This window comes from Spea bombifrons, chromosome 8 (assembly GCF_027358695.1).
Source record: "Spea bombifrons isolate aSpeBom1 chromosome 8, aSpeBom1.2.pri, whole genome shotgun sequence".
NCBI lineage: Eukaryota > Metazoa > Chordata > Amphibia > Anura > Pelobatidae > Spea > Spea bombifrons.
In genome coordinates this window covers 45232838-45260357 of record NC_071094.1, presented here as the reverse complement: position 1 = coordinate 45260357, position 27520 = coordinate 45232838, and the positions used below count along the sequence as shown (strand labels likewise).

Genomic DNA, 27520 nt, shown 5'->3' with positions numbered 1-27520 from the left:
CATTTCTTACACGTTCTAAACAATAAAATACTTTCTCGACTCTCCTCCAGGTCTGCCGCGGCTTTGGAGTAAAGATGGTGGAAGGGTTAGCGAGTAGATTAGGAATCTGCAGCCAAATAAACGCTTGCTTTGGGATCGAGTTCAGCTTGCGCGTGTTTTTTATATGGACACGGTTTTTTCTGTGATAGTCTCTGTCTTGATTTGTTTCGTCGTCGTGATTTTCAGGAGGCCTCCGGCGACTTTCTCCTCCTCTACCGTGCGCTCCTCGTGGTGGGTGGTGAAGGCCACCTTGGGCGCGCTGACTGTTAAGATGTCTTGAGCTCCCTCTTTTGCCTGCGTGGTTATTTCTGACTCCGATTGGGGGCCGAGGGACAACTTGGGTATCTTGTATCGGTTCTTTTCTTTGTTCTCCGCGTCGGCCGAGTCCTTGTCTATCCCGCTATTGTCCACCGTATATTCCCCTTTGGATTTGCTGGAGAGGAAACCCAGTGAAATCTTTGCCCTCCCTGTTTTTGCCTCCCCTTCCCCGACGTTTTCCTTCGTTGCCGTTTCCGTTCTGGATGAAGAGCTCAGCAGCTGCTCCTCCCCCTTATCTTTTTTCTTAAAACCCGAAAATGATTTAAATTTGGAGGTAAACGAGCTCTCGTGGGTCTCCTCTTTGGAATCCGGGTCGTCCGCCTTCACTAACTTTAGGTGGATTTCCGAATCGCCTTCCTTGGCTTTGTACGGGGAAGAGAATTCAACTTTCGGGAACTTCAGCTTTCCTATCTTCACTACCCCCCCTTCCTGAGATCCGTTCTGTGCAGATCCCTCATGCTCCCCGTTGACGTGGCCCGAAGCGCCCGCACCGTTCACGCGAGTGTCTTCTTCACCGGCTCTGGAAGAAAACCCCAACTTGGGAAACTTTATCTTGGAGAACTTTCCGTCGGCGCTCGTTTCGGCCTCTGTCTCTCCGCTTGCCGAAGCCTCGAACTCGCCGTTTACTTCCGCCCCTTTCGTTTTACTTTTGCCAAAATTAGGCTTCATCTTGATCTTCGGCAACTTAATCTTCACTTCCGGACCTTCAGCTTCCACGGCGGTGTCCGCGTCGGCTGTCAGGAGACCCGCGTTTCTCTCTTTTGATTTCCCCAGGGAGAAAATATTCCTCTTGCTCTTTTTTCCTTCCTGGTCGCTCTCGTGTCCGGAACTTGCGGTCTTCGCGCTCGATTCGCTTTCTTTGACGTTTGACTTTAATTTGGGTGTGGAAAATTCCACATCTCCCGGCACCGGCTTTGGGAGGCTTATGGCAAACTTGGGTAGTTTGACTTTGTACTTCCTGCCGGACTCCTCCGCAGAAGGATCTTTGCTTTCCTCTTTCGTCATGCTGCCCTTCCTCGTAGAAATCAATTCCATCTCCATCTCCTTGGACAAGCTGTCTTCCAGTTTTGCCCCTCCGACGTCGTATTCGGCGTGCGCTTTCATTTTCGGGGTGGATATTTCCACGTCTGGCATCCTGAACAAAGACTTCTTTCCTTCTGAATCCTCCTCAAGAGCAACGTTCATGTCGTCGTCCGTCTTCCGACCAATCGTCGGCATCTTCATTTTGGGCATCTTGAGGCTCAGATCTATCTCCAGATCTTCGAGGCTGGACGACTTGGCGCCCTTTATTTTGGAATCCGCACCGACGTCTGCTTTGCCACGGCCACCTTCCAAAGAAGCCTCTGGTCCTTCCCTTCCAGAAAAGCCTACATCGGGGATAGAGATTTGGGGCATTTTAAATTTCGCGTCGCCCCCCTCCGCAGCGTGCTCCGCTTCTCTCGTCATTCCAAACGATGGCATCTTTATTTTGAACATTCTACTATATTCAGAATCTTCATGATCTGAAACCTTCCCGTCCTCTTTGGCCGCCTTTTTGTGGCCACCTTCCGCTTCCACAGAAACATCACCCCCACCTTTCCCCTTCAGCGAAGCCATTTGCAGCTTAGGCATTGTTATTTGTAAGCCCGCTCTCCCTTCCTCGGTTTTCTGACTCTTGACGTCTACTTTGGCGGTTTCCTCGTCGTCACCGCCGGCGCTGTGTCCTCCAAACTTGGGCAACTTCACTTTTGGCATTTTAAATTTTAAATCAGACAGCCCAACTTCGGGGCCGGCTAACTCGACTCCTTGTGTTTTGGAGCCTTCCCCAGCTCTTAACTCATCCTTGCTTAGATTCACACCGAGTTCCAGCTCTGGAGCTCTTATTTTGGGAGTGGACATTTTTGGCAACTCGACAGACGGCAAACTGAATCTTCCTTCTGTGGAACTTGTCTCAACTTCTACTCCATGCGTTTTCAGATCTCCTTCTATGAAAGGAATGTCTTCCTCATCCAACCTGACTTTTGGCAGCGAGATGTCAAAATGAGGCATCTTAATTTTGGGCCCCTTCAGCTTTGACTCCACCTCGACGCTCTTGTATTTTGTTCCTTCGATGTCTATCTTGGCATCGGTTTCTCCAAACTTTGGCAGTTCGACTTTCGGCATCTTTAACCTCAGGTCTGACTTTTCAAGGGTCCGTTTGGCTTCTTGGTCCAAAGAGGAGTCCAGACTGGCTTTGGGCAAAGCGATATCCAGCTGGAGATTTGGGACGGAGATAGAAGGCAGTTTAGGTATTTTTAAATCTCCGTCGTACCCTTTGATGTCTGAATCAGAAACATCTACTTCCGCTTTTGGTGAAGAGACGGAAAGCTCAGGTTTCACACAAGGAACGGAAATTTGCAACGAAGGCACGTCTTGGAGTCCAGAGATTTCCAGCGATGGCATCTTGATCGCACCAACATCAGGAGAATCTAGCGCCTTCGACACCTTGGCTTCTGTTCTTGGGACGGTAATATCGCTCGATTTCTCTCCTTTTAGCCCAAAAGAAGGCAGCTCAACTTGGGGAACTTTCACCTGCACGTCGGGCAACCGAAGATCTTCTCTGGAACCTTCCAAAGCAAGGTCTACCTCAGGAGCCTTCACCTTAGGAGGCGACATTTTAAAAGTCGGCATCTTGATGAAGGAGGTCTTGCCGTTGGTTTCTTGGTCATCGACCTCCACTTTGGTTTCTTTTGCGCTTATTTTGGTTTTCTTTACTTTAACCTCGGGGGGGCCGACCTCCACTTTTACATCAGAAACCTCCACTTCCTTCTTAGAAATTCCAAACGAAGGCATCTTAATTGTGGGCATTTTCATTTTCCCCTTCCCGTCAGAACTGCCGCCGTCAGATGAGGTATCCGTTCCACCGGCGGATTTTTTGGTGGAAATTTTGCCATGCAGCTTAGCGTCCTCCTCGCTTTCTTTGGTTTTGCTTCCAAACTTTGGCATGGAGAATTTTGGGAGGCTCATTTTCACCTCAGGGATGTCGATGTTGATATCAGAGGGCCTATCTGTTGCGTCAGAGGAGCCCCCCTTTGGAATTGCAATATCTACCTCTAACTTTGGAGCCGAAATGTCGACAGAGGGGAGTTTCGCTAACGGAAGCTTCGCTTTGCCTTCCGACGAGGTCTCGATTTGGCCGGCCGACATGTCTGCCTTTCCTTTCTTTGCCTTTACATCTTTCTCCAGAGTTGATTTGGAAACATCCGCGCTGGCTTCATGTTTTGATTTGGGGAAAGTTATTCCAAATTTGGGCATTTTCATCTTTGGTGACTTCACTGTGACTTCCGCTTCTCCTTCCTCGTGAGATGCTTTCGTTTCTCCCTCGCCGCCTTTCTTCAACTTGGGTCCAGAAAAGCCAAGTTTCCGAAGGGAAAACCTCGGCGCCTTGGCGCTGGCTTCCACGGCAGCGTCTTCCATGCTAGGTCCTTCTAGAGAAACCTTCGGCAGACCTGCATCTATGTCCACATCCGGAACCTTTGGTGCGGTTAATGCCACAGATGGAAACTTCACAGACGGTAGCTCGACTCCGGCTTCCTGTGGTTTCTCCGGCTTTACTTTAGGAGGTTTAACGTCAGCTTTTTCCTTGAGCTCCACGTCCGTTGTCTTATCTGATTTCCCCAGTCCCAACTCAACTCCGGGCAGGGTGATCCTTCCTCCTCCTTCTCCTTCTTCAAACTGTGGCTTCTTTATTTCCGAGCCGACGTGCGGAACAGAGACTTCGCCAGCAATCCTTGGAACGTTGATTTCCACCGCCACGTCTTTGGCCACGTCGCCGAACTTGGGGAGGCTCATTTTAGGCATCTGTATCTTGCCCTCGGGTCCTTCGATAAGAGGCTCCGACCCATCGGTTTTCGCTTTTGGGAAGTTTAAGTCAACGTCCATCTTCGGCGCGTCCAACTCAAGGCTCGGCAGCTTGATAGATCCGAACCCCACCTTGGAATCTCCGTGAAAGGCAATCGCGTCAGACCCCACTTTAGGAAGTTTCAATTCAATTTTTGGCTTTTCAATGGAAACCTCCAGGTCGGGTTTTTGGGGGGTTACGTGTAATTCTGCGGGTTTCATCTTGGGAACGGAAATGTCTAGTTTCGGAAGAGTAATTTTATCTCCCTTCCCTACCAGATCTTCTCCTTTTACTTTAGACTCGGCTCTCGGGGCGTGAATTCCAAGTTTCGGGGGGGATACTTGAGGCTTTTCCGCTTTTGCAGAAATGTCAAACGTTGGTAAGGATACACTGGGCATCTTTAACTTCAAGTCAAGCCCACCTGAGCCTTCCACGTACGGCGCCTTGGCGTCCACCTTGGTTGAGGGCACCGTGGCTTCCGGTTTACCCGGCTGAATGCCCGATACTTTTGGTAATGAAATATCAAGGGATGGAACCTTAACAGATGGAAATCCGATCTTCCCGTCCGTTTCCGCCATGCCATGTTCTTCTACCGAAACGTCAAGTTTTTCTTTGGACAGCGAAAGCCCAACACTGGGCAATTTGATTTTGGGGCCACTTATCTTGAAGTCGTGCCATTCCCCTTCAAGTTTCTCCATTTTCGCCTCCACCTTAGTTTCCTGCGCATCCTCCTTCATTCCAAGCTTAGGAAGACTTATTTTGGGCATTTTTAGGGTCACGTCTGGAATGGATACCGAGCTCTCAGCTTCAGCTTTGCCGGTTTTCAGGTCGAGCTGTGGAACGGTAGCGTTGATCTTGTGAGAGTCGGCGTAGGCTTCTTTAACCTTCATTCCGGGTTTAGGAGGACTCATCTTGGGCATCTTCAGAGCGACGTCGGGAACGGCGATGCCTCCTGAGATTTCCGCATCCATCTTTCCCTTCGGCAGAGCGATGTCAAAATCCACCTTGGGAACGGAGACGTCTAGAGACGGGAGCTTCATGGATATCTTCTGTTTGCCGTCTGGGCTGTCGCCTTCCCGTTTGCCTTTGGGCAGAGAAATCCCGATTTCAGGAGACTTCACCGAAGGCATTTTAAACTTTTCCTCTTTCACCTCGGTCTCTTTTTTGAATTTGCGGCCGGTGACTTCCAACTCAGCTTCGGGGGCCTTTGAGGACACGCCGAACGTTGGTAACTTAAACTGCAGGCCTTTACCGGTAACATCCAGCGCCTCGACCTCAACGTCGGCTTCTGCCTTTCGCAAGCTCAGGTCAACGTCGAGTTTTGGTGGAGCCACCTCAAGAGTCGGAAGTTTGATTTCTGTCTTGGGTCTTCCGTCCACTTGCACGGCGATGTCTGACTCCCTATCGAGAGACGGCGAGCAGATTCCGACCTTCGGTACTTGGGGCATGGTGATCTTGCTTTCTTGGACGTCCGCCTCAACATGCGCAGTTGGGACTTTGATTTCCACGTCTGGAATTTTGGCTGATGCTCCCAACGCGGCCATCTTAATACCTTCCTTTGACGAGATCTCCTGAGTTTCTGCCTTCGTGGTTAGCAGAGGTAAGTCGAGTTCAATTTCAGGGGCTTTGGCTTCGATTTCCAGCTTCGGTAGAGAAACTTCAACTTCAGGCTTCGGCGCTGCAGCATCCACCTTCGGTTTCTTCATTTTAGGAACTGAGATCCCAAACTTGGTGGCGGCTTTCTCCTTCGTCTCGGGGCTGCCCTTCGCTAGCTCTGCCTTGCCTTCGGGGGCCGTCACGGAGAGGCCTCCCGCCGCTGCTGCTTCCTTCACTCTCAGTCTGGGGAACTTCATTTTTGCCCATTTTTGCTCCCTGTCGGAAACTTTGGGGGTGACCTCTGCTGCCTTGGAAACGGCGCCGGCCTCGGCTACCCCTTTGGTTTTAAGGAACTTGGAGAACTTGGGAAAGGAAAACTCGACGCCGACGGGTGGAATCTCCATACTGCCCGCCGAGACTTCAGATCCTCGGACGGCTTCCACGGAAGCTTCCTCTGAAACCTTCCCCTCACCGGACGCTTTCTTCTTTTTCTTCTTCACCGGCGTGAGGCTTTTAACGGTCTGCAAAGACACAAAAACGGCCAATTACAGGGAAATCTCCGCTGTAGGACTACAATCCTACAATCCCTCAGTAACCCCCCCCCGGAGTCTACGGATCGATGGCCACGCGTACCATTTTGGGCATCTTGGCTTTCGGGCCCTTGACCTCCACACTCCCGGAAGCTGCCGAGACGGAGACGTCGGCAGACGGCACGGTGCGTTTCAGGCAGTACGAGACCTTGTAGCGCTCGGCGTACTGCAGGATTTTCAGAGCGTCTTCGTAGCGGACGTTCTCGAAGAAGATCCGAGCGCTCACGATCTGGTCCCCTGTGAGAGAGATGGTCGCAGCGTCACATGACCCGCGTTTTTAGGGTTCCCGCGCTACGCCGACCGCCAGGACTTTATGAGATTACCTTCCAGCAGAGGCAGCGTCTTGGCCGCCGGGGAGTCCTTCAGGAGCTCGGAGATGAAAAGGCCTTCTTGGCCTCCTCCGGAGATCGCGATTCCACTCATGCCGGCCTGGGCCTCCGTCTCCACGATGACCTCCACCATCTCAGACAACCTCAGCTTCTCCTATCATCACAAGCACAACATTCTGACCTCCATGTCCCCCACGACCATGCGCCACAAAGTATCTGCTCCTCCCGTGGTTCCCCCCTCCTTGTTGCAACGGGCTTTATTTGCCCTTCCGGGTATTGAGGGTAAACGGGGACGCCGATTTTTTCAGTGGGGCATTAAGGAGGGGCAGAAATACCCGGGACTCAACTTCATTTTAATATCAGACAGGTGCCCAGAGCGTCTCTCATCAGTCAAACAATTGCCCCCCGTGGACTACGTCTGACCCTTAAAACCCCCCAATGAAACGCTGCTGACCGTCAGAATTCCATCGCAGCCTCCGGGATGTGAGTGATGTGAGTTGCGTTGTCCTGTGAGTGTCAGTAAATGCTGTCATGTTGTGTGAGTGCACGCTTGTGAATGACGTGAGTGATGCTCTTGTGTGTGCTGGTGAGGAGTGTATGTTGTGTGTTTGTGAAGGCTGTGAGTTGTGTGAGTGGGCGATAGGAGTTGTGTGAGTGGGCGATAGGAGTTGTGTGAGTGGGCGATAAGTTTGATTGCGACACCCCTCGTCTAGAAGCAGCTTTTTCGCCCCATCGCTTGCTGTGTTGCGATTTTGCCAGTAGAGGGCGCAATGTACCTGCGCAGCGCAAATCCACAAACTCCCATCACTCTCGCTCGCCAAATACAGTTATTATTATTATTACAGCGTCTGTGGCCCCCGGGGGGGAGGGAAGGGGGGGGCAAAGCGCTTACCTCTGTGATTTGGGTCTCCATCTCGGCGTCCGGCCGCTCGGCGGATTCCCTCTGCACTTTCAGCAGCAGAACTTTCTTTAACTCCTCGTGCAGCCTTTCTTTCTGCGCCTAAATACATAAATTACAAAAAAATACCCCAAAATGTAACAAATCTCACAATTCTTATAAATCAAAATTAAAAAAAATAATAAAAATGTCATAAATTTCCCAATTCTTATGAATCAATATTTGGCATCGATTCAACCAAAAGATATAATTATTATATTATCATTGTTATTATTATTATTATTATTATTATATTATCATTATTATAATTATCATTGTTATTAATTATTATCATTCTATATTATTATTATTATTATTATATCATCATTGTTATTATTATTATTATTATTCTATATTATTATTATTATTATTATTATTCCATTATTATAATTATCATTGTTTTTATTATTGTTGTTATTATTATTTTTTATTGTTTATATTCAGCAAATAATAAAACAACGGATCTGCTGGATTTTTTCCCCTCTAATCACATAAAACACAAAAACGTTTAAGAAGCTTTTTTCGGGGTCCACGGCAACAACCTATCAGAGCCTGCCTTTATGCCACACGGCACGCGGGCGAACGCGAATCACCGCGGCGGGTGTGAAAGGGCGAGGCTCTGTGAATACCCGGAGGAAATGCCGGGGAGAGATTTCCAGGCGGAAGGATCCGGAATGTTCCGCGGAGATGATTGACGCTCCGGGTGGGGAGGCAGGAAAGACGCGGCCCGCGTTCCGATGAATGGAGACGAAGCGGCAGGAAGGCGGCGCGGGGAGCCCGAATCACACGAAGGGAACGATCTGCAGCGGAACCTTCCGGGCAGTCGCCGGAGTGATTGGATTACGGCTTGGAGGGAACAGTCATGAACGACTGGGGGGTCTCAAGAGAAGAGAGAGACGGGGGATGGGGGAGAGACATTCAAATACATAAAGGGGTTAAATAAAATAAGAAGGAGAAAAGTTACAAGAAGAGAGCGAAATCTAACACTAGAGGATCAGAGATGGAAAGGAAGGGAGTTTTACTTTACTGAGAGGGGGTGGATACGTGGAACAGCCTCCCAGCAGAGGTGGTAGAGGGTAATACAGTGAGGGGATTAAACATGCATGGGATAGGCATCCGGCTTCTGAATCTAAGACGAGACCAACGACTGGTTAAGGTTTGAGTCTTTACAGATTAGACGGGGGCCGCCGGGAGCCGGATGGGGTTTCTAGGGATTATATTTTGGATCTGCCCATTTTTTGGCTCCACGCGTGTCTCTCGCAGGCGCTGGGTGGGCTCCGCCGTGCCAGTAATGTCCGCGGGGGCCGCCGGCTCGCTCCCTCTGGTTGGAGGGCGATGGCTCCGTTTAGCGTTCCCCCCGCTCGTCCTCGCCGTGCTCTCTTACCGTTCGCTCCGAGTCTTTGAGCTCCTCGGGGGTGGGGTGCGGGCGGCTGGCGGGGGGCGACTTCGGCTTCGGGGGACCGAACTTCTCTTTTACTTTTATTGGCTGGAGAAGAAATGAAATAAAAAGTTCGATCCGTGAATGAAATGGGACCCCTGTGTACAGCGCTACGGAATATGACGGCGCTATATAAAACAATAAATAATAATAAAAGAACAGAGTAGGTAACCATGAATATATAATGAGATGTCTCTCTGGGAGGCCAATCAGCAGAAGGTGCTGAATTTAGCCACGCCTCCTGATTTAAAAGGCCAAGCCCCGCCCCCTGGTCGCCGAGTCGTACTTACGCAGGGCTCAGATCTGGAAGCATGGCTCTCGGACGGCTCCTCGGCTGCTCCTGCGGGGGCACAGAGATAAAAAAAATGATCAGAAGTTGCCCCAAATGGGGCTGTTAGAAACATGGCGGCGACGAGTAGCGGGATCGGGGCTGAAACCGGACCCCCTGATATTCCAGGCGTCCCGGGAATTCTCTGGGAGGGCAGTAGAATGTTATTGCCCCCCCTGCCCTGCTCTTACCCCTATAACGTTACATTGTTACTTATATACCCCACAAGCCCAGTCCGCTGCTGGAATGGTGCCCACCGCCGACTCGCTATTTGCCCCTCGGGTCTGAACGCCCGGCCCCCAGCCCTGGCGACAGCGAGGGGCCACATGGCTTTCCGTACAGATATCGCTTTATAAATACCCCCGGGCGGGGTAAACACCAGCACTTAATGCCTCAGGCGTAGAAGCTCCGGCTCCCCATGGAACGCCCGGAACATGCGCGGCCGCCCTGCGGTGGTTGGGTTACCGCCACGGCTTTAATGTTTGAGAGGAATTCCTGCGGGAAAGCGAAGGGGCAGCCGTCGCCCCCGCCGGGGTAAACACGGGGCTATTTTAGGAAACACGGGCTGGGCGGCTTAGGCCGTGAATATTGTGTAGGAGCAGCTGCCGCGTTCACTCCGGGGGGCCGCCCGGCTTAAATAAGATCACAGGGGGGAGATCTGGCTGTCCGACGGGGCCACCCCAGGAAAGTGCTCGTTACTGATGGAATAAAAGCCCCCCGGACCCTCCATCAGAACGCCGGCACCATTCAGCCCAGGGGGGCAAATCCGGGGTGTAAATGCTGCCTAAAGCCCTCGTTGGCCCTGGTGGCCGAGTGCGGAACTGCAATCAAAACACAGAGAAAAGGCTTCTCGCTTCTAATCAGAGGATCCCGGGGGGGGCAATTGCCCAGATGCCCCCTTACCTGCCCCACCCAGCCAGATTTAACATTGAAAATGCCAAAGAACAGCACTGCGGAACTTTCTGCCCCCTGTCTGCGTCACCGGGGTACATGGGGCAGAAATTAGGCTAACTCAATTTAGAAATTAACCCTTTAAGCGCAACATACATGAATCATTCGCAGGGGCAAATACAGAGGCAGCCGAGGGCAATTAGATCAGCATTTAGCGAGACTCTGGGGTGGATTTATGAGCGAAGAATGTTTTTTTTTCCCCAGTGAGGTTCGGGGGGCATCTAAGACCGAGCGGGTGATGGGAGTTGCTGGCCGGGGTGCCCATTCCAGCTTCCCACGCCTGGCACGGCTGCCCACGCCCGGCCATTACACGAAAGGTCAGAGCTTCATAGATGGAATTCTCCGTGCCCCGGGGGACAAAGGGCCGGCACGGCGGGACCCCCTCAACAGGCATTGCAGGCATTCCGAGGAACGGGCCGGACAATGGGCTCCCTTAATTCATGGCCGAGTCTCGCTTTAACCCTTCAGCCGCTGGGCGACGTGGGCAGCTCTCAAACGACACACTGTGCCGGGGCCGCCGCGGCTGGAGGAAAACATGATGGTTAGCAATAGAGAGCCCGCCACGGAAAACTTAGCGATCCCCCTAATCGTATAGAGCAGATCCCGAGAGGACACCGGGATCTAAGGTTTAATTCACCCGCCGGCCAATCACGGCTGAGCTTGTCGGGGAACGGAACCCAAAGAGTTAAAATACATTCAGAAAATAACTTTGTCCGGAGCCCAAAATGCCCGGGGGGGGGGGCTCGGGGCAGCCACGGCCAGGAATCCCGAGCCCCCTGGCAAGGAACGGACTATTCCGGGAGCCGGCTCGCTCGTTTCGTGCTGACCTCTGACCTCCGTCCCCACCACATCCCGGCAGCATCTGCCCCGACGTGGCTGGAGGGTCCGGCGGTCCGGTTGGTGAAGCCGTCGACACCGTTATCAGTGGGAATACGGCTCGTGTTATACATTAAACCTCTGAAGTGTAAGCTCTTGGGGACAGGGGCTCTTATTGCAATACCTGGAACCTCGCTTTCTCAAATACCCCTTTAGGGGCATCGGCGGGGGAGAGGGGTATCGGGTGGAGAGAGGGGCATCAGGTGAGGAGAGAGGGGTATCAGGGGTGGAGAGAGGGGCATCAGGTGAGGAGAGAGGGGCATTGGCGGGGGAGAGGGGTATCAGGGGTGGAGAGAGGGGCATCAGGTGAGGAGAGGGGCATCAGGTGAGGAGAGAGGGGCATTGGCGGGGGAGAGGGGTATCAGGGGAGGAGAGAGGGGCATTGGCGGGGAAGAGGGGTATCAGGGTAGGAGAGAGGGGTATCAGGGGAGGAGAGAGGGGTATCAGGGTAGGAGAGAGGGGTATCAGGGGAGGAGAGAGGGGTATCAGGGGAGGAGAGAGGGGCATCAGCGGGGGAGAGAGGGGCATCAGGGGAGGGGAGAGGGGCATCAGGGGTTTGGGAACGAAAAAGGGAGTGATCACAGCGAGGGGTGTATATGTACCGGTCACTCCTGGGGTATTTGAGGGGTCGGTACTGGGACCCGTATTATTTAATATTTTTATTAGCGATAGTTTTGGTGAAATCTGTCTTTTTGCTGATTATATAAAGACCTGCAGGGAGAAAAAAGCCAAATGGCAAATGATTTAAATAATTTTCATGACGGGGGAGGGGCGGCTGCAGTTTAATGTTAATAAAAATAATATAACGCACTTGGGACATAAAAATCCCTGCGCAGAATATAACATCGGGGGCCCCTGCGCTGTCAGCGGCAACGGAAGAGAGTGTATAGCGAGGGGCATTAGGGGTACGAAGGGGGCTCTGCCCCCTTACAGCTCCTTGGTCAGACCTCACGTAGAGCGTTGGGGGCAATTCTGGAGACCCCCGTCTGCAGGGGGATAATGGAGAGAGATCAGAGGAGGCGACTGAAATGGGGAGCGGTCTGCGGGATAAAATGGGACTGACCAGGGACACTTGGCAGGTATGGTGAGTATGGTGGCACATTTAATGGCTATCGGGTTCGGCGGGGGGGGCCGCAGAGGTCTTCTTGTTTACTCCAAACGAGCATTTGGAGAACGCGAGTCTCACTCAGTCTCCATCTTTGGACCAGCTTTGGATGAGTTTCAGATAAAATCCCCCCTCCCCCCCCCGCGTTCCGCAGAGCCGCCAGACGGGGGTCCCCAAAAACCCCCAGCAGCAGAAACCCGAGTCCCCGGGGCCAAACGTCCAAAACCGCCACAAATGATTGTTTGGGGTCAGTGTCCGGGATAATTCTGTGGCCCCATCTGTGGCCCCTCGGCCCCCCATTGCCATTCCAGCCTGGACGTGGACCAGGGATTTCATTGTTGGTGGGCGAGTGGGATGGGGGATGGGAACCTCCTCGTTTTTATGTATTGCGGTATATATATATATATCCCGTCAGCGATTGTATTGGGCGGGTGGGCTTCACGAGACCCCGGAATGTGGCATTCGTGACACGCTAACGTCATGCCAAGGAAAAAATCCGAGGAATTCGAACGCGGAACGGAGTCAGGAGGAAGGAACTTTTCCTGAAACATCATAAACCTCCCCAACCCCGCAGACAATGGGGCGTCCTGTCCGGGGCGGCCCCCGCAGACCCCCCATCTCCCCCCATCAGAAACCATTCACATTCTGGAGTCAGGGAACGCACATCCTTCCTGAACCCGGCCCGGAAGACGCTTCATCAAATACTTAACCCTTTAAGCAGCTCCCGGGTAGGGGCCACATTCTGTGAGAAGCTCAGCCATTGGCCCCTACAGCCCAGGAATTCAATCCTTCCCGTAATGATCAAAGCACCGCGAGACTACAACTCCCATCAGCCTCATCAGAACATCAACCGATTGTCAATGTGCTTTTAGGACTCCGCCTCCTCTTATTACAACGACGCCAGGCAATCAGATGTACGGCCAATCCGCTCGTCCCGCAGGTGCCAAAAAGTGGTTTCCTTCAGGCAAGAAGCATTTTGGCCGCGTGCCCCAGCACTGTATACAATAATACCCCCCCCAGTGCTGTATACAATAATAACCCCCCCAGCGCTGTATACAATAATACCCCCCCAGTGCTGTATACAATAATACCCCCCCCAGTGCTGTATACAATAATACCCCCCCAGTGCTGTATACAATAATACCCCCCCAGTGCTGTATACAATAATAACCCCCCCCAGTGCTGTATACAATAATACCCCCCCAGCGCTGTATACAATAATACCCCCCCAGTGCTGTATACAATAATACCCCCCCAGTGCTGTATACAATAATACCCCCCCCAGTGCTGTATACAATAATACCCCCCCCAGTGCTGTATACAATAATACCCCCCCAGCGCTGTATACAATAATAACCCCCCCAGTGCTGTATACAGTAATATAACCCCCCAGCACTGTATACAGTAATATAACCCCCAGCGCTGTATACAGTAATATAACCCCCAGCGCTGTATACAGTAATATAACCCCCAGCGCTGTATACAGTAATATAACCCCCAACGCTGTATACAGTAATATAACCCCCCAGCACTGTATACAGTAATATAACCCCCAGCGCTGTATACAGTAATATAACCCCCAGCACTGTATACAGTAATATAACCCCCAGCGCTGTATACAGTAATATAACCCCCAGCGCTGTATACAGTAATATAACCCCCAGCGCTGTATACAGTAATATAACCCCCAGCACTGTATACAGTAATATAACCCCCAGCGCTGTATACAGTAATATAACCCCCAGCGCTGTATACAGTAATATAACCCCCAGCGCTGTATACAGTAATATAACCCCCAGCGCTGTATACAGTAATATAACCCCCAGCGCTGTATACAGTAATATAACCCCCAGCGCTGTATACAATAATATAACCCCCCAGCGCTGTATACAGTAATATAACCCCCCAGCACTGTATACAGTAATATAACCCCCAGCGCTGTATACAGTAATATAACCCCCCAGCGCTGTATACAGTAATATAACCCCCAGCACTGTATACAGTAATATAACCCCCAGCACTGTATACAGTAATATAACCCCCCAGCGCTGTATACAGTAATATAACCCCCAGCGCTGTATACAGTAATATAACCCCCCCAGCGCTGTATACAGTAATATAACCCCCAGCGCTGTATACAGTAATATAACCCCCAGCGCTGTATACAGTAATATAACCCCCCAGCGCTGTATACAGTAATATAACCCCCCGCGCTGTATACAGTAATATAACCCCCCGCGCTGTATACAGTAATATAACCCCCCGCGCTGTATACAGTAATATAACCCCCCGGCTCTGTATACAGTAATATAACCCCCAGCGCTGTATACAGTAATATAACCCCCCAGCTCTGTATACAGTAATATAACCACCCAGCGCTGTATACAGTAATATAACCCCCCCAGCGCTGTATACAGTAATATAACCCCCCCAGCGCTGTATACAGTAATATAACCCCCAGCACTGTATACAGTAATATAACCCCCAGCGCTGTATACAGTAATATAACCCCCCAGCGCTGTATACAGTAATATAACCCCCCCGCGCTGTATACAGTAATATAACCCCCCGCGCTGTATACAGTAATATAACCCCCCGCGCTGTATACAGTAATATAACCCCCCGGCTCTGTATACAGTAATATAACCCCCAGCGCTGTATACAGTAATATAACCCCCCAGCGCTGTATACAGTAATATAACTCCCCAGCGCTGTATACAGTAATATAACTCCCCAGCGCTGTATACAGTAATGTAACCCCAGCACTGTATACAGTAATATAACCCCCAGCGCTGTATACAGTAATATAACCACCCAGCGCTGTATACAGTAATATAACCCCCCGGCTCTGTATACAGTAATATAACCCCCAGCGCTGTATACAGTAATATAACCCCCAGCGCTGTATACAGTAATATAACCCCCCAGCTCTGTATACAGTAATATAACCACCCAGCGCTGTATACAGTAATATAACCCCCAGCGCTGTATACAGTAATATAACCCCCAGCGCTGTATACAGTAATATAACCCCCCGCGCTGTATACAGTAATATACCCCCCCAGCGCTGTATACAGTAATATAACCCCCCGCGCTGTATACAGTAATATAACCCCCCGCGCTGTATACAGTAATATACCCCCCAGCGCTGTATACAGTAATATAACCCCCAGCGCTGTATACAGTAATATACCCCCAGCGCTGTATACAGTAATATAACCCCCAGTGCTGTATACAGTAATATAACCCCCAGCACTGTATACAGTAATATAACCCCCCAGCGCTGTATACAGTAATATAACCCCCCAGCGCTGTATACAGTAATATAACCCCCAGCGCTGTATACAGTAATATAACCCCCCAGCACTGTATACAGTAATATAACCCCCCAGCGCTGTATACAGTAATATAACCCCCAGCGCTGTATACAGTAATATAACCCCCAGCGCTGTATACAGTAATATAACCCCCAGCACTGTATACAGTAATATACCCCCCAGCGCTGTATACAGTAATATACCCCCCAGCGCTGTATACAGTAATATAACCCCCAGCGCTGTATACAGTAATATAACCCCCAGCGCTGTATACAGTAATATAACCCCCAGCGCTGTATACAGTAATATAACCCCCCAGCGCTGTATACAGTAATATAACCCCCCAGCGCTGTATACAGTAATATACCCCCCAGCGCTGTATACAGTAATATAACCCCCAGCGCTGTATACAGTAATATAACCCCCAGCGCTGTATACAGTAATATAACCCCCCAGCGCTGTATACAGTAATATAACCCCCAGCACTGTATACAGTAATGTAACCCCCCAGCACTGTATACAGTAATATAACCCCCCAGCGCTGTATACAGTAATATAACCCCCCAGCGCTGTATACAGTAATATAACCCCCCAGCGCTGTATACAGTAATATAACATCCCGCGCTGTATACAGTAATATACCCCCCCAGCGCTGTATACAGTAATATAACCCCCCAGCGCTGTATACAGTAATATAACCCCCCGCGCTGTATACAGTAATATAACCCCCCGGCGCTGTATACAGTAATATAACCCCCCAGCACTGTATACAGTAATATAACTCCTCAGCGCTGTATACAGTAATATAACCCCCCAGCACTGTATACAGTAATATTACCCCCCAGCGCTGTATACAGTAATATAACCCCCAGCGCTGTATACAGTAATATAACCCCCAGCGCTGTATACAGTAATGTTAGTTGGTTTATCTGTTCCTCCATAGACTTTCATTTGTCAGAGAGTCCAGCTGGGTCATTAAGACTGAGCCATTCTATTGCTCCAGATCGGGGATCAGATAACAGAGCGAGAATCATACAAACGTCTGAAAACATATTTTGGGGCAAAAACTACAACTGGGGTAAAAAAGGATATTTGGGGAGAGAAAACCCTGTAGGGGCTGCATTATCATTTTAGCCGTACTGGGAACCGGTATCTCCTCCTTCTGCGGGGTGAGATAAGTGACCAGTAGCGATGAAGAACCTGAGATCCGCAGCTCGTGAGAAGCGTCTCAAATCAGATAAGACGAAGCCGCTTCAAAGCCGAGGAGGTCTCTTCGACCTTCCATCAGCGCAGGAGACGGAAGCTTTTGTTAAAGATGGTTGGACTTCTGATGAAGAACATCACAGTAATGACAGATTGGGGGTCTCCTCGCCGACAACCAATGAGGAACGAGACATTTCTCTCATTGCTACGAGGAGGAGAGCGCTCGGGGTCTTGTGAAGGAGAGACCACCCAGTCCGTAGAGGACACGATTCTCAAAAACAGATAAGAAACCGACGATTCCAGTAACATAGAATCTCACCGGACTCTCTGACTAATGAAAGTCTATGGAGGAACGGACTTCATTAGCATCGCCATAAAGCATCAGCTCAGTGTGGGGTTTGAGCCGGGAAACTCACCCAAAATATCACATGACTGACAGCAACGGGGGCTCCAGGTCTGCAGATAAAGGGGGGTTATTGGGGCAAAATGAGATAAAACCGGGTTTTTGTCAATGAACTGGATGCCAACTCTGTATGATAATCGGCGATGCATCATAATAATCAATGGAACGCTACTGCTGATTGGGTCGCCATTTTGGTTGCTATGGCGATAAATCCAAAGTAACTTTTTTCATACACAAACCCCTTTTTTCCTCCTGCCACATCCACTGATAATCGGTGCAAATCCCATCACTCCCTGCGCTGCTTCCTGGCGTTATTAGAAATTCTTTATTTCAGAGAATTCATAGATTTTCAAAAAAGGAAGAAAAAATTGCAACATTTTTATAAACAGAAACCGCCCAAAATGTATGAAAACAACACAGAGATCCGACGTATCAATCAGCATTACTCCGAAGTGTGACGTCCGAGCGTTTTACCCCCGGCGGGGCAAATTAGATACGTAACCAATCAACGGCCAGATAATAGACCCTACTAAAAAACGGCTAAATGACACGGAGAGCGAGAACCTGCCGGTCCCATCCGGCCCCCGTCCAGTCGCCGTTTCTCCTGCTGTAACGACCCGAACCTTAATCAGTCGTTGGTCTCGTCTTAGATTCAGGAGCCGTATGTCTATCCCATGCATGTTTAATCCCCTCACTGTATTACCCTCTACCACCTCTGCTGGGAGGCTGTTCCACATATCTACCACCCTCTCTGTAAAATAATGTTGCTGCCCAATCCCCACCTACAGCTATGACACCCCGAAACGCAGAGATTAACTCACGAGGTTCACACAATCACTTGAAATAAAAATAAGTAAATGTACACAAACACACAATTCCTCCGTATAACCCAGTCCCTGTGCCGCGGGGATACTGGCTGCTATTGGGTGGATGTTCTTTATTACGCCAGTTGGTCGCTTTCATCTCCCGATTCCACGCCTGATATTAAACCCTCGGTCCGGATTCTGTTTCTATTACACTGAATCTTCATCAAACCCAAAGTACTTTCCCTACCACCTCTGCTGGCAGGGCAGTCCTTATATCCACAACACTTGATACAATGTTATCTTGTAACATTACCCTAAAAGCTTTTCCTTAACACATAAGATGCATTCCACGGGCTACTGATTATTTCGGGTCCCGCCGTTAAGGTCGGGGGTTGGAATCAGAGACGCTCCGAATAATAAGCTTTTTGTTTTAAAAATATAGCGGAAAATTGTGCTGAAATTCTACGGACCCCCCATCGGCAGCCATAAGACGGGGGGATTCTAGGGAGCCGACCAGGGGCAAAAGCGGCGGTTTTAATGTCAAATATTAGAAGAAGAAAAACATTTTTATGCAAAAAAATGAAATTTCCAAAAAGTCACAAAAGCTACATTTGCAGATTTCGGGTAAAGAAACGTTAGGTTTGGGACCTGAGTTTCGGCTCCTGGGGCAGAATCGCGCAATTACCTCCGCTGCTCACAATAATACCCCCGTTATTAACTCTTTGTGTGCCTGTCACTTGGCGCCCTGGCATTACGTACCCAGCGCCCCCCGCTCTGCAGGTAAATGGCATCTTACCGGTCCCGGTGGGTGCTGTGTGTGGCCCCTGCCGGCCCCCTGCTCGCTCCTGTAGCCTGGACGGTCACTGCCGGAGCTGTCACTGTGTCTGAAACCCAATGCCGGGGGGGAGAGGCCAGGGCGCCGGCCCCTACCTCCCAAAAACATTCCGCCAGCCTGTGATTGGCTGCTGCCTGCTGACATCACACGGACCCCATCCTGCTGCCAGGGAATGCGATGGGACGGTCCCCTCTGATTGCAAGCTCTGCGGGACAGGGTCCCTCTGTGACGTAATCTCCTTATGACGGGGTTTCTATTGGCTGAAGCTCCTTGGGGCTCCTGTTAAGCTTGAATTGAAGAGCGCAAGCTCTTGGGACGAGGTGTAGCTGTATAGGTTTCCATAGAAACTGCCCATGCATATTAACCCATTAACTGCCCATCACAAAGACAGAAATCGGATTTACTAGTGGAGCCGCAGCCTGTCAAGGGGGCATTTGCCACCCCCAGGGGTATTTTACATTCATCACCAGGGCATAAGGGGCAGTCCGTACATCTGTAAGCAGTTATCAGGGGGGGGGGCCCTGAGGACGGGGCATTAGATGGGGAGAATGCCCCATTACCTTACTTTATGATGTCACGGGGTATTGTACTCAAGCCCCGCCCCTTTCTGACAGTCGCGGAGACGGACGCCTGGGTTTATTTGTGGAATCTGTAACTGGTGCAGGAATCGGGGTGGGGAGGAAGGAAGACGCGGGCTTTCCCTGACGCGCTTCTCCCACGCCGTTTATCCAGAGATCTTATTTAAGGTCCGGTTCCACTAATAGATCATGGACTGCGCTCTCCGGCAGTGCTAATTATTACTATTATTAGCAATAGTGATTATTATTATTAGTAGTAGTAGTAATTATTATTATTAGTAGTAGTAATTATTATTAGTAGTAGTAGTAATTATTATTATTAGTAGTAGTAGTAGTCATAGTAGCAGTATTGAATATCATTATTATTAGTAATCATTATTAGTAGTAGCAGTTTTAATTATTATTATTAGTAGTGATTATTATTATAAGTAGTATTAATTATGACTATTAGTAGTAGTAATTATCAGTACTAATAGTAGTAGTAGTAGTCATAGTAGCAGTATCAATTATTAATATTATTATTAGTAGTAAGTAGTAGTAGAGGCAGTAATTATTATTATTAGCAGTAGTAGTTTTAATGATCAGTATTAGTAGTATTAATTATTATTAGTAGTATTGGTAATTAGTAGTAGTGTTAATTATTAGTAATTAGTAGACTTAATTATTATTATTAGTAGTAGTATTCGTAATTATTATTATTAGTAATTATTAGTAATTAGTAGTATTAGTAGAATTATTATTATTGGTAGTAGTATTGGTAATTATTATTAGTGTTAATTATTAGTAATTAGTGGAATTAATTAGTATTATTAGTAGTAGTAGTATTAATTATTATTAGTAGTATTGGTAATTATTATTAGTATTATTAGTAATTAGTAGTATTAGTAGAATTATTATTATTAGTAGAATTATTATTATTAGTATTGTTGGTAATTATTATTAGTATTATTAGTAATTAGTAGTATTAGTAGAATTATTATTATTAGTAGAATTATTATTATTAGTATTGTTGGTAATTATTATTAGTATTATTAGTAATTAGTAGTATTAGTAGTATTAATTATTAGTAGTATTATTGGTAATTATTATTAGTAATTATTAGTAATTAGTAGTATTAGTAGAATTATTATTATTAGTAGAATTATTATTATTAGTATTGTTGGTAATTATTATTAGTATTATTAGTAATTAGTAGTATTAGTAGAATTATTATTATTATTAGTAGTGGTGTTATAATTATGAATATTATTATTACTACCTTTTATTTAAAAAGCTCCAACAAACTACACAAAAAAATTATACAAAACGTTTCAGTTTCTATGGCAACAACCTATCAGTGCCTGCTTTAGTGTCACGTGACATTTCAATGTTCCCAGCAGAAATGGCGCATTTTTCCATGATTACAGAATGATTTCTGGGATTGCTGCTTCTAGCGCTGCGTTTAATTACGAAAGTCTGAAAATCCACAGAATAAGCGGAACGGCTGCTTTAAAAAGATCGGCTTTATAGTTACCAACTCTCCCTATTTAGTCAGGGCAGTCCCAGCATGCGGTATGGGCGGGGCTTGTTTATAGGGTGGGTGGTGCAGGATGGCACAATATGTCCTGTGATATGACATCATAGTTCAGCACATAACACTGTGACTGAGCCTTGTTGGGCCCCCTTATCATGCTGTAAGTGGCCCTCGGGGCTCCTGGCGGCCCTCGGCTCCCCGCTTCCATTTCAGTCTCTCTACCGTTTCTCCCTGACCTGGCACTTCCACCTCTCGTCTCCTCCCGGGCACGGTGGGCGAGCGCAGATAACTCCGGGGGGGGTATTTTGGGGAGGAAGCGGGCGCTGAGTAAACTCCGCTCTCTATCACAGACAAGCAGCTCCTTCCTGCCTCTTATCTGCGCAGCGAGGGGGAAGCAGCTTCCCCCCAGGATGCCGCCGCTTTCTATATATTATATATACTGTATATATACGCTCCCAGCGGGGGGGGGGGCTCTGCGCACGTACTTCTACAACCTGCCAATCATTCAGCCTCATTACGCCTTATTTATATATCGCCCGCAGGTTCCGCGGCGCAGTAACAGAAAGTAAATAAACGTCCGTTACTTTGTATCCGAGTCATAAATCCGTCGCGTTCCACCTGCTGCGAATCCAGAAGATTTACTACATGCAAAGCGGTACTGGCTACAAGACGCCCTGTCCCGAAGAGCTTACAATCTATTAGACATTTCGCTTGCTACGTAAACCAGATATTTTTGGGTTGGTCCCAGACAAGTGTAACTTTACTGAGAGGGTGGTAGATAAGTGGAACAGCCTCCCAGCAGAAGTGGTAGAGGGTAATACAGTGAGGGGATTAAACATGCATGGGATAGACATACGGCTCCTGAATCTAAGACGAGACCAACGACTGATTAAGGTTTGAGTCGTTACAGCAGGAGAAACGAGCAACTAGACGGGGGCCGGATGGGGCCGATCTGCCGGATGATCGCCTTATAGTTAATTCCTTGGGTGGAGGAGCTAAGTGCAGAGTTCCTTTGCTTGTTGGACGGACGGACGGACGGGGTACGATCAGAGCCCGAGGAGTAGAAAGGTAGAAAGGTCACATTTGTCAGCTTTTCACTTCCTCCCCTCGGGGGCTCCCACCCTTTCCTTCCTAAAACGCACAAAAAATGAGATCAGCGGAATGTGAACCAGAGATTCCAAACCTAATGAACCGAGAAACCAACCCCACCGGGAGTCGCCTCAATAATATAACGGAGCCCGCATTCTACAGACAAAAACCCCAAACAACAACGCATACAGATTCAATCCAGCAACTCTATATATATATCATAGTAATACCCCCCCCCCCGTATACTGTATACAATAATATAACCCCCCCAGCGTATACTGTATACAGTAATATAACCCCCCAGCGCTGTATACAGTAATATAACCACCAGCGCTGTATACAGTAATATAACCCCCAGCGCTGTATACAGTAATATAACCCCCCAGCGCTGTATACAGTAATATAACCCCCAGCGCTGTATACAGTAATATAACCCCCAGCGCTGTATACAGTAATATAACCCCCCAGCACTGTATACAGTAATATAACCCCCAGCGCTGTATACAGTAATATAACCCCCAGCGCTGTATACAGTAATATAACCCCCAGCGCTGTATACAGTAATATAACCCCCAGCGCTGTATACAGTAATATAACCCCCAGCGCTGTATACAGTAATATAACCCCCAGCGCTGTATACAGTAATATAACCCCCCAGCGCTGTATACAGTAATATAACCCCCAGCGCTGTATACAGTAATATAACCCCCCAGCGCTGTATACAGTAATATAACCCCCAGTGCTGTATACAGTAATATAACCCCCCAGCGCTGTATACAGTAATATAACCCCCCAGCGCTGTATACAGTAATATAACCCCCAGCGCTGTATACAGTAATATAACCCCCCAGCGCTGTATACAGTGATATAACCCCCAGCGCTGTATACAGTAATATAACCCCCAGCGCTGTATACAGTAATATAACCCCCAGCGCTGTATACAGTAATATAACCCCCAGCGCTGTATACAGTAATATAACCCCCAGCGCTGTATACAGTAATATAACCCCCAGCGCTGTATACAGTAATATAACCCCCAGCGCTGTATACAGTAATATAACCCCCCCAGCGCTGTATACAGTAATATAACCCCCCCAGTGCTGTATACAGTAATATAACCCCCAGCGCTGTATACAGTAATATAACCCCCAGCGCTGTATACAGTAATATAACCCCCAGCGCTGTATACAGTAATATAACCCCCAGCGCTGTATACAGTAATATAACCCCCCAGCGCTGTATATAGTAATATAACCCCCAGCGCTGTATACAGTAACATAACCCCCAGCGCTGTATACAGTAATATAACCCCCAGCGCTGTATACAGTAATATAACCCCCCCAGCACTGTATACAGTAATATAACCCCCCAGCACTGTATACAGTAATATAACCCCCCAGCACTGTATACAGTAATATAACCCCCCAGCGCTGTATACAGTAATATAACCCCCCAGCGCTGTATACAGTAATATAACCCCCAGCGCTGTATACAGTAATATAACCCCCAGCGCTGTATACAGTAATATAACCCCCCAGCGCTGTATACAGTAATATAACCCCCCGCGCTGTATACAGTAATATAACTCCCCAGTGCTGTATACAGTAATATAACCCCCAGCGCTGTATACAATAATATAACCCCCAGCGCTGTATACAGTAATATACCCCCCAGCGCTGTATACAGTAATATAACCCCCAGCGCTGTATACAGTAATATACCCCCCAGCGCTGTATACAGTAATATACCCCCCAGCGCTGTATACAGTAATATAACCCCCAGCGCTGTATACAGTAATATAACCCCCAGCGCTGTATACAGTAATATAACCCCCAGCGCTGTATACAGTAATATAACCCCCAGCGCTGTATACAATAATATAACCCCCAGCACTGTATACAGTAATATACCCCCCAGCGCTGTATACAGTAATATAACCCCCAGCGCTGTATACAGTAATATAACCCCCAGCGCTGTATACAGTAATATAACCCCCAGCGCTGTATACAGTAATATAACCCCCAGCGCTGTATACAGTAATATAACCCCCCAGCGCTGTATACAGTAATATAACCCCCCAGCGCTGTATACAGTAATATAACCCCCAGCGCTGTATACAGTAATATAACCCCCAGCGCTGTATACAGTAATATAACCCCCAGCGCTGTATACAGTAATATAACCCCCCAGCGCTGTATACAGTAATATAACCCCCCAGCACTGTATACAGTAATATAACCCCCAGCGCTGTATACAGTAATATAACCCCCCAGCACTGTATACAGTAATATAACCCCCAGCGCTGTATACAGTAATATAACCCCCCAGCGCTGTATACAGTAATATAACCCCCCAGCGCTGTATACAGTAATATAACCCCCAGCGCTGTATACAGTAATATAACCCCCCAGCACTGTATACAGTAATATAACCCCCAGCGCTGTATACAGTAATATAACCCCCAGCGCTGTATACAGTAATACAACCCCCCAGCGCTGTATACAGTAATATAACCCCCCAGCGCTGTATACAGTAATATAACCCCCAGCGCTGTATACAGTAATATAACCCCCCAGCGCTGTATACAGTAATATAACCCCCCGCGCTGTATACAGTAATATAACTCCCCAGTGCTGTATACAGTAATATAACCCCCAGCGCTGTATACAATAATATAACCCCCAGCACTGTATACAGTAATATACCCCCCAGCGCTGTATACAGTAATATAACCCCCAGTGCTGTATACAGTAATATAACCCCCAGCGCTGTATACAGTAATATAACCCCCCAGCGCTGTATACAGTAATATAACCCCCCAGCGCTGTATACAGTAATATAACCCCCAGCGCTGTATACAGTAATATAACCCCCAGCGCTGTATACAATAATATAACCCCCAGCGCTGTATACAGTAATATAACCCCCAGCGCTGTATACAGTAATATAACCCCCAGCGCTGTATACAGTAATATAACCCCCCAGCGCTGTATACAGTAATATAACCCCCCAGCACTGTATACAGTAATATAACCCCCAGCGCTGTATACAGTAATATAACCCCCCAGCACTGTATACAGTAATATAACCCCCAGCGCTGTATACAGTAATATAACCCCCCAGCGCTGTATACAGTAATATAACCCCCCAGCACTGTATACAGTAATATAACCCCCAGCGCTGTATACAGTAATATAACCCCCCAGCACTGTATACAGTAATATAACCCCCAGCGCTGTATACAGTAATATAACCCCCCAGCGCTGTATACAGTAATATAACCCCCCAGCGCTGTATACAGTAATATAACCCCCAGCACTGTATACAGTAATATAACCCCCCAGCACTGTATACAGTAATATAACCCCCAGCGCTGTATACAGTAATATAACCCCCCAGCACTGTATACAGTAATATAACCCCCAGCGCTGTATACAGTAATATAACCCCCCAGTGCTATATACAGTAATATAACCCCCAGCGCTGTATACAGTAATATAACCCCCCAGCGCTGTATACAGTAATATAACCCCCCAGCGCTGTATACACTGCATAATTTGTGTTCCCAGTTGAGCTGATGCTTTATGGCGAAGCTAATGAAATCCGTTTCTCCATAGACTGTCATTAGTCACAGAGTGCGACTGGGTGATTAAGACTGGGCATTCTATTGTTCCCCGCAGGCAGCATGATAAGGAGTCGCGGTGTTTAGTAGATCGGGGATGAGATAACTGAGCGATAATCATATAAATGGCTGAAAATATATTATGGGGCAAAAACTACAACTGGGGTAAAAAAGAAACCCTTTTTAATCTGATTCTAGGAATCGAGCAGATAGCGGGAGATCGGCTTTAAGTTGCTGGCTGTTGATTGGTTAATGAAGTCTTCGTAAGTTTAGGTTGGGTACGAAGGACAGGAAGCGGATCGGATAATCTCAGCTCTCCGAGGAGCTCTAGGGCCGGACCCCACAACCTGTTCCCCGCATTTGTTTGTTAAACACACGATGAATATGTGATTCGGGTTCTAACGAGCAGAATTTTTAATGAATTGACCCCAAAAATCAATCCATGAAAGATCCAGAAGGTAAGAACCCCCCAGCCCGGAAATCTGCCCCCCGGCTGGAGAGCCCCCTGGTGGACACGCACTGAGCGCACGTTCGGGGGGGGCTGGGAGTAAATGGAGGAATGAAAGACGGAAATATAAACAGGGGCAGGAAAAAAAAGGGGGTTATTTTCTGAACCCACAGAGCTTACAATCTAACGCAAGAAGCTGGAGGATTTGAAGCCGCTGAAGCACGGCCGTCCCGGAATATCACAAAATGCGTTTTACCCTCCATTTATAGATCATTTTAAATATTTGGGATTCAATTCTATTTTTTTTTGCTTTTTGTGCATTAAATATTATTTTTGTGTTTAAATTAAAAAAAAAAAAAAAAAAAAAAAAAAAAAGAAGATTAGGCAGAAATCCAGGTAATATATAAAGTAATTATCACATAGTAGCGGCAAAATAATCACATTTTGGTTAATCCTTAATATCCAGATCTCAAAGTATTCAAATTTTCCCAAAACCTGTTAAAAATAACGGCGCGTTTCAGGCTGTAAATCCGGATTCTGTCTGAAAGGGCAAAAAAAAACAAAAAAAAACACAAAACTTTTTTTTCTTTTAGGACAATAGGGGGGGCATTTGTAACCCTATCAGTGCCAGAGAAACCAGCAATTATGGGGGAAAAAAAACAATTTTTGGTAAATTAAAAAAAAAAAAAAAGAAAAAAAAAAAAAGGGTTTTCGATAAATTCCCAAATTCTGATAAGACGTTAAGACCCAAACATCAGAAAAACTACGAGTGTTTATAAGCCAATGGGTTGTAATATTGAGGGTAAACTGGCTGCACCGGTAAATTCCATAGAAACCTAGAACCTGCCGGCAGATCGGCCCCCATCCGGCCCCTGTTTCTCCTGCTGTAAAGACTCAAACCTTAATCAGGCGTTGGTCTTGTCTTGGATTCAGGAGCCGTATGTCTATCCCATGCATGTTTAATACCCTCACTGTATTACCCTCTACCACCTCTGCTGGGAGGCTGTTCCACTTATCTACCGCACTCTCAGTAAAGTAAAGCTTCCTTCCGTTCCATCTCAGCCTCCGACCCTCTAGTGTGAGATTCCGCTCTCTTGTAACGTTCGGCTGATTACCCGCGCAGGAGACATACCGGAGGCGGAGGCCGGGGACCAGGTAACTCCGAATATCCGCTGAAAGCAGTCGCACATTTTCTGGGTATCTTTTAATTCCCTTGCTGGAAAGTGTTGTGAAGCCGGTGGAGACCCCCCGCGCTGCCCCCCGTCCCGTCCTCCCCGTCCGCCCGGCCACACACGCAGAATGCACATAACCCCGGCAGATTAACAGAGGGGCCGCGTCAG

At 48.1% G+C, this 27520-nt stretch overlaps 1 protein-coding gene across 1 annotated transcript; it reads right to left on the bottom strand.

The window, feature by feature from the left end:
- PRX (periaxin) lies at nucleotides 1–27385 on the bottom strand. Its single transcript, XM_053472774.1, has 7 exons — nucleotides 27313–27385; nucleotides 9397–9446; nucleotides 9053–9154; nucleotides 7624–7731; nucleotides 6726–6885; nucleotides 6446–6639; nucleotides 1–6333 (listed from the first exon to the last, which is right to left on the bottom strand). The coding sequence occupies exons 1-7, from the start codon at nucleotides 27368–27370 to the stop codon at nucleotides 160–162; spliced, it is 6846 nt and encodes a 2281-aa protein (XP_053328749.1). The 5' UTR covers nucleotides 27371–27385; the 3' UTR covers nucleotides 1–159.
- Between the last annotated feature and the right edge of the window lie 135 nt (nucleotides 27386–27520).